Source organism: Erithacus rubecula, assembly GCF_903797595.1.
Source record: "Erithacus rubecula genome assembly, chromosome: 5".
NCBI classification, from domain to species: Eukaryota; Metazoa; Chordata; class Aves; order Passeriformes; family Muscicapidae; genus Erithacus; species Erithacus rubecula.
The window spans coordinates 27,997,763-28,010,976 of NC_136687.1; the positions used below are offsets into that span (position 1 = coordinate 27,997,763).

A 13,214-nucleotide genomic window follows, 5' to 3' on the forward strand; every position below is an offset into this window, starting at 1 on the left:
TACTGCTCTGTGACAAACATCCCTCTCAGTTCCATTTTTCTCTTACTATCACTTAGAGCTACTTGCAACGCACTGCATTCTCCTATTTAAGCTAATATGAAATGGAAAATTCCCTTTCAAGGGTAATTCCCAGGCTCTTATTCTGCTGCTGAGCAGTCCTTTCAGTACCCTCCCCCACAAGAGTATATATTTCTGCTTCCAGGTGTATCTGTGTTTTTTGTGGGTTCTACCAGGAAAGTCTTTATTCAAACAATATATTCTTGAAAGAAAAACAGATGCTGTAATATCAGTCTACTTCCACCATCAGCATTCACTGCTGATCTATTTAAGATTCACAGTGACTATGGATCAATAACACCTGCAATGAACTTTCAATAAAGAGTTACTCTGGCCGGCAGCCTGCTCCTTGCAGTGCTGTCTTTTTCTCAGTGCTTCTGAGAGTACTTTTGGCAGCAAGCCACTTCCAGAACTGTGATATTCCAATGGTTCAGTGTACATCAGCCACTTACATTTCTGGAGAAGGACATGTAGCATGTACCTACAGCTAGTTAATGACCCCTAATCCCCAGTCCTAGACCAAACTAAGTAGCTCTGGAGAAAAATTACTAACTTTTTTTCCTCCCTCTCTTCCACAGCATACCTCATAGTATGCATTTTTATCCAAGAATTCCTGACTGTGGCCAGGAACATTTGCCAACAATCATCTATTTATTTCTAGATTTTGTCCTAAAGGCAACTAAAGCCAGGGAGCTTTCTCTCTAAATCAGTGCACAGTCTGTCTCCCAGGCTTAATTTACATGGCAAATACCTTACCATCATTAATTGATACACCTTTAATTTTTGTTGGAGCCATTCCCTTAACATGAGTCAAGTATTCACAAATGATACAGTTAACAAGATTTTATAGATGGGTTATTAGTATTTGAGAAAATTTTAATACAATACTGAAGATACTTTAAAAAATGCCTTAAATAAAAAAGAATTACAAAATATTTTACTCTTTTTCAATTTGATGCTGCCATCAAAGTTGCAGAAGAAAAGGGATGTCACTTGCAGTATCTATCTGCTTTCACTTTAGCTCTCCTGTATGGGAAGAGAGAATGAAAAAAGATTAAGACCAAACACAATTACACCTGGGTGTTTTACCTGCCTCAATGTTTTAAGAATGCATTAAAAGCAATTTTTCTTAAACTTTGCTTCAAAGTGTATATAAAGGCCTAACAACACTTTGGATTTATTAATTAATTTTGTTTTCCTAAGGAGATAGAACTACAATGCCTAAAGCTAACCTTGACTTTCCCCTCAAATCATCATAATTGCCTTTTTGTCTCCTCTGAGGAATGTAATTCAGATTCAGTGTGATCTGAAGCTGACCACCTGTGAGAGCCCAGGAGTGTTCTCACATCACTAGCAATTATCAGAAATAGTTTTCTGCATTCCACGCACTGAATTAATGCAAATATTTATACTATATACTGACATAAAAGGCTTTAAAAATGCAAGACATTCTCTTCAGTCTCAGCTCAAGGGAGAAAAAAAATATCACTAGATAACATGAAGACTCTCCTTAATAAACACTACTTCTTTTAAAAATAAAAATTCTGCCTCTCCAAAATGTTCTGGTACCAGAGATACAGAAAAATGTCAAAAATTAGCTCAATTTTCATGATTAAAAAGATTAATACATCAACAATTCCATATTAAACAAATTGAATAACCTAGTTAAAGATTTCCAAAAGAACTAATTTACAGGTAAATTCAAACCTGCAAACTTCATCTATAGAAGTGAAATCCAGATAAAAAAAGTGGCAACCCCCAGGCCTCAGGCAAAACACCCACCAGTAGAAAAATGCTCAGGAAGCTATCTCCCTGAAATCTAGCCTTCTTTTGTACCCCATATTTTACTGTAATTCCATCTCTCAGTAGTTTTTTAATCAATACATTACTTCTAGCACTTTGAAGTACCTGTCAAGTAGCATTTCATGAAAAGTGCCTTCTTTCCTGGCTTTTCTAAGGGCTTTTGTATCTTCTTTGCTTATTTTAAGCTTTTTGTCTTGAAAACTTTGGAATTTCTTCCTGTAAGGGGGAAGAAAAGTAGTAAAGAACTGGAACTTTTTAGAATTTTTGTTTTCCAACACAACAGCAGGTAAGAATCTTAGCTCCTATTAAAGCAGGAGCTCTAATAAAAATACAATAAAATCCAGCAAATCAACCAACTAAGGTTGCACTAAGGCTTCTGTAGTTGAAAACTATATTCAGATTCTATTTTTTTGGCAGTCTAAGTAGGAATGAGCCCCCTATATGACTAACATGAAGTCGTTACAAATTCTAAAGAGCTCCTCCTTCAACCCAGCAGTCAGGGAGCAAAAATGTACTGGATGTAGTTGCAAGGTGCTGACAGTAAGGAAGGTGCAGGGGTTTTCTCTGTGAGAAAAGGCTAGGGGATGCCCCGTGCTGGACAGAGCTGGCTCTCAAGACATCCACTACAGGACACATCCAAATCCACCAGCAGAGATACTGGCACCCCTATGAAAACATATTTAAAATAAGGCAAAATGCCACACAAGCAGAGAAGGAAAAAAAACCTTAAAAGTGCAAAATGGCAGTGTGAACATCAAGCACAGAGAAGGAGAGGAAGAGGATGCTTTAGGCACTGGAGCAAATATTACCTCCCAGCTCATGAATAAGCCCATAGCAGAGCAGGGAAAAAGTGGTAAAGGAAGAGAATGGCTGAAACAAACCATTGTGTATTGACCTATAGCCAATCTGGCTTGGAGAAGCGGGTAGAAGAGTCTGGAGTGAAGCTGAGCTTGGGAGATGGGAGAAGGAAAGGTGGTGTTTTAAATTTTTGTTTCTCAGTATCTACACCCACTTTAAAAAAAAAAAAATTAACTAATTTTTCACAGTTAACCCTGGGACAGTATCTCTCCTTTATCTCAACCAAAGAGCTTTCTAATCCTGTTTTCTTCCCTTCTCCTGCTAATGAAAAGCAAGTGAAAGGCTGGATGGGAGTTGGGCTCTTCCACCAAAGAGGGCCTCAATTAGAAGCAAAAAATGGTACTTGAGCCTGTTACCAGCTCTAAAGGACATACACATAATTGATTTCACACTGTTTAACGTTTCCTTTGTCTTCCTGTGGAACTTCATCTTTCTTCTTAGCTTCTCTTTCAGCACAAGTACGAATCTAATCATTGAAAGAAAAAAAGAAAAAACCCCAAAACACAATAGAAAGCACCTGTATTTTAAAAACATTAAGTTACAGGTTAAAGATTACTACATATGCTTCATAACAGAATGAGAGTCACAATGACTTTTCAAATTCAGAGTTTTCAAACTGGTTAACCAGAGACAACTGCATAAGTAAGAGCTGCCTGAAATATGGGAAACATTAAGTGCAATCCTTGATACTACGGTAAGACATAATTGCCTTCATCTCAAAGAAGCACTATTAAGTTCCTAATTTTGACAGGGAAAATTCAGAGATTGACTTAAAAATACTATTGTTCTGAATAGTTAAGACACTATCTCTATTCGGAGAGATACATATATTTTCCATGTTCAGATAAAGTCAAGATAGTCTTTTTAGATTCTCTTAAGAGATCTCCCCTTCTGGATCATTCTGGTAAACCCTTCTCTCTCCCTGATTTGGTCACAATTCCTCTCTTCTGTCCCAAGCCATTTAGAACTACCAGGAAGATCACATAGACTCTTTTGTCCTCCTGAGTGGTAAAGTATCTTCTTATCTCTATAGGAAGTACTGAGAATTTATGCAGTCCTGGAACTCATTTACCTTTCTTGTGGCCAGATTACTTGACAGTTTAGGAAGCAACTATAACGGTATTAACACAAAATTGTAGCACACAGACACCTGCTTGTTTGAGTATTCCTGCCAACCCTGAGTTAGCTGTAGAAGTTATAGATTACCTTTATCATTTCTTCTTCCCCTGCAGTTTTGCTTTTGGCTTCTATGTCCCCCTCTTCATTACATCTAATAAATCGGCTGTTTGCTGCGAGTAATGCCATTTTCCTCTGCAGAAATAATATCATGCATTGTGAGTATAACAAGGCTATATATAATCCTTGATTTGTAACATTTATCCCCTACAATATACCAAAAGTCTCTGTGAATGGGTTTAATTCTTTTATGTATGGATACTTCAACAGCTAGCCAGCAGACTTCCAGACTTGCTTGAAGCAGACTTGCTGGCTCCTTCAGTTTGAAGATGCTTATAGCTGCCAAAATGCAGCTATTAAGTACTTTAAAAACTTTCAATTACAAAAAATGCATTGCAGTTGGAAAATCATAAGTTACAATATGAAAGAGATTGCAAAAGGCTTTTACTTCATAGACATAAACCATCTGCACAGATTAACTCAAAATACAGCAAGATCAAATAAATTATTCCAAACAGCTTACATCTTGGAAGACAGGTTCCCACTGCTCTCTTGATCCTATTGCATCGGAACGTCCAACAACAAGTCCATCTGAATTTATACCAAGATATTTGCCATAACCAGACTTGAGAGCAATCCTTAAAGAGAAAATGTAGGAAAACAATAGTGTTTTTAATTCATGTGATTCACAATATCGACACATCACAGACACTTCTAGTAGTAGACAATGTATTTCAAAGAGTATTAAAATGCCCTCTCACAAAATCCAAAGATAACAAGTGTCAAAACTTGAAACATTACAGTAATTACCTCGTATCAGACAACTTTACTGCTGTAAACTGCTCAGGAGGACTAGGGCCTTCATCACCTGAGGAATGAATTTTTTTATTAGTTAAGTATGAGGCAGAAACATAAACATATTAGTCTATTAATATTGCAGTAGCAAAAAAAAAATAATCATTGACCATTTCTAAATACTATTGAAAGCATTTATTACTCTAACAATTCCTTTTTTGAGTATTCACTTCTAAAAAACCAATGCAGGTGCTAATTTATGCTCATGTATTTACAGTGCTTAAAACAAGACACAAAATAAAGATGATCCTCATTTAAAGAAATTTATAATTGAGAATTTTTTTTTAATTCTCCTGATGGCTTTGAAAACCTTAATCTCCTTGTAATGTTACTTCTTTCATAACAAAATGCATTATGGTTCAGCTATGGTAACTCAACTCAGTATCCTAAAAGCTACAAGCTTCTCTGTCCCTCAAAATCAAAACAAAAGAATATGGCCACTGTTGCTCTGATCTCACTCCCATACACTGTCAGGGATCTGGAAAAGTCCATGTCAGTCATGGCTCCCAAAAATCAAAGAACAAGCTAATTATCCCAACACATTAGCAGTCCTCTTGTGCAGTGACGAAACAAGTACATTAAGACAAGGAGGCAGCAATAAACATTAAAACTCATCTACATTGAATTTCATTCTTCCAGTGACACCTTATAAGTTTTAATAAAAATTATACCACTTTTTATCCAGCAACTGGTATGGCCTTTAACAGGTAATCATCTCCAGTGCAGTTCAATTTATTGCACACACAAGCCAGCATGAAACTAGATGAGTGAAACTGATTGGTAATTCATTAGGTTTAAGTCATCTGCACGCTTCTGCTAGAATGATTGCATTTTTGTAGTAAACTGGTTTCAGCTGTAACACTGCTTGCCTTGAAGTGATGCTAATTCTATGCTTTCAGGCACTTCATTATTAAAATACTATTATTTTCAAAATTCCTGGAACAAACCTTTGTGGGGTGCTCCAAGTGTAAACAAACCATTGTCGAGGGCATGGATGTAAGCTCCTTTATCCATTTCTATAGCTATAGTTCCAGTAATTTCACCAAAATTACTGACAGCCCACCAGTTTCCTGTAATACAAAACCATGACAGTTTATTAACACAGTAATCACAACTTCTGATTACAGTAGCTCAAGAGAATATATTTCCATGTTTTCTCTGAAATTTTAAATGCAAAAGATAATATTATTATAACCATCTCGCAATCTTTGTGCATTATTTTATAGGCCAGAGCCAATTTAATGGTGTTCCTGCTGCTGCTTCAGAAAGTCCTGCTCTTTGACCTCCTGTCATCCCTAGTTACAAGCTCCTGTGCTTTATTCCTTCTTTGTGTTAGTCAACAGACCAAACTGATTCATTCAGCTGATGTAGCAAAGATACACCTCACAAGGAAAATATTTTTTCTCTCTGGATCTGTCACCTGCAGTTTTGGGGATATATCCATTTATTAGATTTTCCAGTGTAAGAGAAACAGAGATACTATTTCATCTTGCTGTTAAACATGTGAGTTGCAATCCTTAGACTTCAGTTGTTCAAATCAATCTGGGTTTGAGCATTTGACTGCTACAGAATTCTAACAAAGTAAAGGTAGCCTTTCCCATGCGCACAACTTAGAGCTTTTACATTTTTTGAACTGTAAAATTTTCTCCTTGTATACTGTCTTACAAATATTTCCTACCTCACTAAGATAGGAACAGGTTTTTTTTTTTTTTTTAATTACTTATAAAAATCTGAATCCATCCCATTTGTGTCCCAAGTTCCGTTTGGAATCTAGGAAGATACAAATACCATGTTATGAGAAAGAGTGATATATCTCTATAGGGGTTACACTGCTTTACAAAGTCCTATAACGATCTATTTAGCTTCTGCCACATCCCCTACAGTTTCCACACTGTCACGTAACTCCTGGAAAGCCGCTCACCAACAATATCGAGCTGCTCTGCCGCATCTTCTTCCCTTTTCCTTTTCTTTTCTTTGTGCTTTTTCTTGCTGCAAGGGAAGATGCAAAGAAGTGAGAAGGTGCCGCGGGCCCAGCCCTCGTCCCTCATGGCCTCACGCCCGGACCCATACCCCGGCCGGGAGCGGGACCCAGACCCCGGCCGGGAGCCAGCGGCTGCCAGCCCGGCCCGCTGCCCTGCCGGCGGGCTCGGGGGTGTCCCCGGCCGCAGGGGAGGGGAGGGGAGGGAAGGGCCGGCCCGGTCTCATCCCTGCCCAGCCTGCAAACCGGGCCCCGCCGCGGGTGCCGGCCCCTGCGGCTACCGCAGCCCCGGGCAGGGCAGGGGCGGCGCGGCGGGCAGCCCGCTCCTCACCTCTTCTCTTTCGACCCTTTGAGGACCAGCTTGGTGGATTTGACGCAGGAATACTCCGCCATGTCGGGATCCGGGAGGGCGGGCGCACGCAGCCGGCCCCGCCCCGGCCGGGCGGAAGCGCTGAAGCCGCGGCCCTTCCTCCGCCCGGCTGTGGGCGGGGAGCGGCGATGCAGCGTCCCACGTGGGGGAGAAAATAAAACAAGAAGAGTTTAAAATTACATTTGAACGATATGTCCCTGGGTATCTTTCCCTTCCGAGTCTGGCTTGGCTCCCTGTGTACAGTGCCTGCCCTTTGGCGGACTGCAGGCAAAGAGCGCTAAGGAATGAGGCGCCCACAGCTTCTACAGCCCGTGGGTGCGTGTGTGTTGTCAAACACAAATCATGGACATCAGCAAAACCCTCGGACGTGAGGGCAGCAGGCCTTGCCTCTGGCAGGGTTACACGGGAACTGGACACTTGGATGTGCTGGTGAAGGAGTAAAAACTTCCAGGGACGCCTGTGAAGACCAGCTGGGGAAATGAAGCTTGCAAGTCAGCCAGGTGTACCATGCTAGGGGTGAAATGAGGTATAAAAATTTTTTTCCCATCCTGTTAAGCCACTTGGTATTACACAAAGTAAAATCTACCTCACACTTCCCCCTTGGTATTTAACAATCTTTTTCTCATATTAAGATAGCACGCTCTAGACAGGTACCAATACTCTCCTTGGGAGCAGCCTTACTAGCACATATGTGATTAGAATCCCAATTACAGTAGTAATTTGTGTTTAGTCTTCAAATATATTGCTTTTACTTCACATTCATGAGAGGAGAGGCTTCATCCCCAAAAAGTTGCCTGTTGATTATATTACCCGGTTAAATGAAAAATACTATCCCTATGAAGGCTGCTTGTATATATCTTATCTACAGGTACAGAGATGCTTGCACTGGATTGCTTCTTTTTAGTTTCCAAGTTAATTTCCGATCTATGCTTGTGGGTTTTCAGCGCCTCAGAGGTATCTTCTGCAAGTAAGAAATTATAGTCTCATACATGTTTATGTTAAGGTTTTTAAAGTTACTGAAAGCATGAGCAGCTGATAAAGCTTGGTGTGTACAATGTCCCAGTCAATGACCTTGGAGTTGGTGGATGACTGCAGGTGTCTTCCACAGAAACTTTGGCTGGATCCAGAGCCCTGCCTTTTCTCACCAAAATACTTTGAATTTCTCTCTGTGTGCCTCAGATGGCACTACCTCGTATTGTTATTTGTGAAGCTGGAGTAGCTGCTCTGATCGTGTAAAATGAAAACAATAGTCATGAACTTCAAGGAGGTTTTGGCAAGTCCCCCATTTTGGAGCTTTGGGGGCATTCAGTGTGTCAGCAGAAGCAATACCTGAATCAAGCTGGCCCATTTAAATTCAGAATACTTTTCATGTGTGAGTGTGTGTTGGATATGTTACTTTCCTGCTAGTAAGTAGGAAAGTACTTACCCTCTGCAGGGTTCTCTTTTATGTTTCAATTTGCCCAGGAGCAGCTTACCCAAGCAGGCATCCTGACATTTTTGCCCAACTTCCTCTTTGTTGGGATGCATTGCTCCTAAGCTTAGAGGAGGTGATCCTTGACTATTAATCATCTTTCTTGGGAACCTCTTCCCTTTGGGGCTTTATCCTGTGGTACTCTCCCATGCAGATCCATGAAGAGATGTAAATCCTCTTGTCTGAACTCTGTGGGAGCCAGCTTGCTGTTCTCCCTCCTGGCTTCCCTAAAGATCTCCAACTCCAGTATTTGATGGTCCCTGGAGCCAAAGCTGCCCTGGTGTTTCACATTCCCCAGCAGCCCCTCCTTGTTGGTGAAAACAAGATCCAGTATTGCACCTCTCCTTCTTGGCTCCTCTTTTCACTTGGAGGAGGAAGTTGTCATTTTAGCCTGTACATTTAAATGTCCCCAACCCTTTGGGATTCACTTCAAGCCAACTTCAGCAGTGAGCAGTTTTACCAAAAAGAGCTACAGCTGTATTTGACTCTTATCATTAAACACTTTTATTGCTGGTTCTAAACAGATATTCCTGTAAGGCAAATATTTTAGTGAAAAGAGTATGAGAGAGGAGAGAGCAATTACATCAAAGTCAGAACAAAGCATAGAGGAGATGAGTGAAGTAGGAAAAAATGAATGACAGCCACCCTAGCATGCTAACTCACCCTTCAGTGGGTATTTTTGGGGATCTGAGTTCTTTTTAGGCTTTGATTCTGTTGAGAGAAAACCTGCAGGAGTTTGCTTTGTTCTCTTAACTATAACTTTGCAACTTTATTTATGATATATTATAATTTTTTGCCTGCTTAATTATTCAACCTTAGTATTTATGGGGTATTTGTACATTTTTGTCAAAGTGGGCCTGTGTTCACTGATAGAATATGACCAGCACTTCATAGTACACAAGCACTTAGCTGAGAGGTCAAATGAGGGAGGAAAAGATAAGAATAAAAAGCATTTATAAGAGATATAATAAATTTAAAGCTGTTAAGAATTATCTAAGGTGTATTATCTAAACTGGATTATTGTTGTGTTATCTTTTTAATTTTAAAAAAAGCAAGAGCAATTAAAACAATTTATATTTTAGAATGCATTTATTTTTATCATATGATAGATGTGCATTTTGCTATTTGTCCACCAGATGCTGCTATAGCCACAAAAATAAATGCAGATTAGGCAGTCTGGGGGAAAAAAAGGAGGTAGTTTTATTTTCATTACAGATGACCCTTACATAATCATGATCCTGGAAAGAATTATGCATGTGCTTACATTTTGTATTAGGAATAGTCCTGGTGAGACCAATTAAGGAGCTCATTTAATGTAAAGTTGATAGTGGTTGCAAGCTTTCTTAGGATGGGGCTATATCAATTGTTTGCTGTTTTCTTAATTTGCTGTTCTGTTTCCCTTCTTCTGTTTTATGAAGAGAAAGTAGGAAAGACAGAATGACAGCGACAATAAATATATTGTTTTAATAGAAATTTATATTTTTTCAGGCTCTGGTAATGTACGATATATTTTATTGTCACTGGGTATAATTTTATTTAAAATTCATGTATCTTAGGTTTCTTTTTAGATTTAGTGACACCAGCAACAAATAGGCATCATTACAGTTTATGCAGAAGATGATAAAACCTTTTCCTTCAGGGCAAAGTGATGAAATCAATCTGAAAACTGTATCTAAAATGGTACTACTTTGGAAAAGCTATTTAGACTCTAATTTGCCAGTTAGTATTTTTGAAATTAAAACATTTCCAATAAGTCTGGGCTATGGTTGTTTAAAAAAAATATAACTGTTCATTTTCTTTATGGCATAGGACATAAATGGAGCCTTTGTGTTGGCAATTCTAGAAAACAAATCACTTTTTTAATGACTGGATTTTCCTGCCAGCTTGGAATTTGCCGCATGTGCATTTTATTTTGAATGCCTAAAGAGTGAAATCATTTGCCGTCTTTCATGCAGATGGGGCAGATTGGCTGAGGTGTCATTTGCAAAATGTGCTCTTTCATCATTCAAGTTTGAAGGGGATCATTACAAAAATGTAATAGAAACTCAGGACTGATGGAAGAGCTGAGATTGTGTCATATCAGCCTGGACCCAAACTTGGGTGCTTTGGAGATTTCTTTTATCATCTTTAGTTAGGCTAGGAAATATTAAAACACCTCTCCAAACCAGAGAAACTTGAATTAGCTCTCTTGATAGCCAAGTTGACAGATTATATATGTTTTTTTCCTCTTTTATTTATAAGTGTGGGCCCCTTGTGAAATATCAAAGCTCTTGTCTGATGTAACAGCCAAGATTGATATAGTTTTGTTTACTCATTTACAGAAGGAGTGAAATCTGATGTGAGTTAGAACCAGAGCAGCTATATTTTAATTTTTCCCTAGTGGGACAAAGTCTGGAATACACATACTCTGGAATGTTGTGTTGGTTTGTCATAATGTTCAGCAGCAGTTGTGCCAGTGTTGAAGCATCCCCAGGACATGATGGTGCATACCACAGTGGCATGACAGATGTAAATTAAAAAGCTAATTTGATTCTTCACATTTTTTATACTGCATGCTGAAAATGGTTTTATTATAACTTCCAAATTTTAAATGTGATCAGAATACATATATACATATATATATATATATAACAAAAAACTGAATTAGATTTTTAGCACAGGTAAATAGATATTCTCAAAATGGCATTTCTCCTACTCAGGTTGTGGTTCAGTCCCTGGGGTATTTGGGAAATAGGAAGGGTTTCTCAGCCTGTCAGGGCAGGATGGAGCCCCAGCTCAGATCCCTCAATCCTCAGCATCCCTGGTACAGAAACTGTGTGTTGGTTCTGGCTTCTCAGCTTCTTCTGCTTTGCCTGATCACTGCCTCACTTTCCTCTGCTGTCACTCTGTAAGGTTTTGTAGTGAAGTTTTTCTAGCTGGCCAGACCCTTAATATCTGCTTCTCCAGACTCGGATCCTGCTCTTACGTTTTTCAGTGGGCACTCACCAAAATTCCTTTCTGCTGGACACTGAGGAAATGCAAAAGAGAAATGAAAAAGTAGCTGCAAACGTACAGTGGTTTCATGCAGATGCCAACTCTCTATGGTGTTTACTTGAACTCAGACCTTCTGGTTTCTACATGTCATCTCAAATGATGCATGTGTACTTCTTCAAATTTTGTTATTCTTTTCTACTAAGTGTTCTTCATTTTATCCTGATATATTAAGGAAAATTTTTATATGCATACAAACACTTTGGCTTGTCTGTTTGCCTGTTTCTTTATCAGTACTTCTTTTAAACTGGCCAGATTTATACATTTTAAACAGGCACAATCACAGCAATGATTGAAATCTGATGAGTTCTGAAACTGTTGTTAGATAAGTAGGAAAAAGACCTGTAACTTCCCTGATGAGGGTAAGGGTTGCAATATAAATTCCCATCTTACTAGAGATGGGAGAGAACACTCATGCAGAAATGAGTCTATGAGAAAAAACTCCTAGTAAATCTAGGGCACTAATGAGTGAAAAATCAAACTGTGTTGCTTCCAGTGCTTAAAAACCAGCCTATTTATCTGTACTGTAACTTCATTTTTTATGGGATGGAAATTTGATTCTGTAATTTGAGCATGTGATTTTTGACGTTTTCTGACAAATAGCTGGCATGTTTGATGCAAATGTAGCTGTAAACTCCTTTCCTTTATTCACTGGTACTATATGGAATATACAGACTAAAATACAGGCTATAAATTAAACACAACAGGATTTTTGTGGCAAGTTACCTGCTTTGTGCTATGTGTCCATGTGCAAACTTTTCCCTCTCTGGGACACACTCTTATCTTGTTTCCAGTGAGCCTTATTTCCCTTGTTCCATGCAGCTTAGTGTGTATCTCAGTAGGAAAGCCACAGGATCCATGGGGAAAGATTTTCTATTTCATGTGTTTGTAGCACTGTTGTGGTTGTTTTTTGTTAGCCTATAATCGAGTTTAATTTAAATACAGTTTCAAACTAGTGCCTTTTAAAATTTATTTAATGCAGTGTTTAAAAAATGTTTTCTCCCTTTTAAAACTTTATTATTTATTTATCTGTGATTTAGGAAAAAAATAAACAGGTAGTTGTGACTACCTGGGCAGATTGTTCTCACCTCCACAGCATTTCTTCTGAGGATACTTACCAAGGATAAACCCCCCAACCCCACAATAATATGTGGCTTCATTTTGGGCTATATATTTTTCCTACTTTGTTTTCTCTGAGACTACATGGGTATTCTTTAAAATTTCTATGAAGATATGGATTGGCAGGACTTAAAAGAAGAATGAACCTGTGGCAGGGTGTTCATTTTCAGTTGTTCTGTCCTTATGACCATAAAACTGTATCCCTTCTCTTTGGAAATGATGTTTCCTCTCCCCCAGGATTGCCATATAGTTTCTTTTCATTTAATTTCTTTTCATTTTCATTTTTTTCTCCTGACAGAACTGGAGCATATACCTGCTATTGTTTACATTGCCCATTTGAATTTGAAGAGCTATTGCAGGTGATTTTCTTCTCTTATCCTCTATAGTTTCTGATTCTGTGTAATTTGTCCTGAATGCAAATGCTTTTCCAGAAAAAGGAAATTTTTACTAATCCAGTGGCAGTTAATATCTTGTTAAAAAAGCTTTTGTCCAGACTT

At 38.7% G+C, this 13,214-nt stretch overlaps 1 protein-coding gene across 1 annotated transcript; it reads right to left on the reverse strand.

Moving 5' to 3' along the window:
- Window positions 1–232: 232 nt before the first annotated feature.
- On the reverse strand, window positions 233–7,189 carry FRG1 (FSHD region gene 1). The gene is made up of 9 exons (XM_079306447.1): window positions 7,059–7,189; window positions 6,671–6,738; window positions 5,697–5,819; window positions 4,705–4,762; window positions 4,418–4,532; window positions 3,925–4,029; window positions 3,093–3,184; window positions 1,966–2,076; window positions 233–1,083 (listed from the first exon to the last, which is right to left on the reverse strand). The coding sequence occupies exons 1-9, from the start codon at window positions 7,118–7,120 to the stop codon at window positions 1,047–1,049; spliced, it is 771 nt and encodes a 256-aa protein (XP_079162573.1). The 5' UTR covers window positions 7,121–7,189; the 3' UTR covers window positions 233–1,046.
- Between the last annotated feature and the right edge of the window lie 6,025 nt (window positions 7,190–13,214).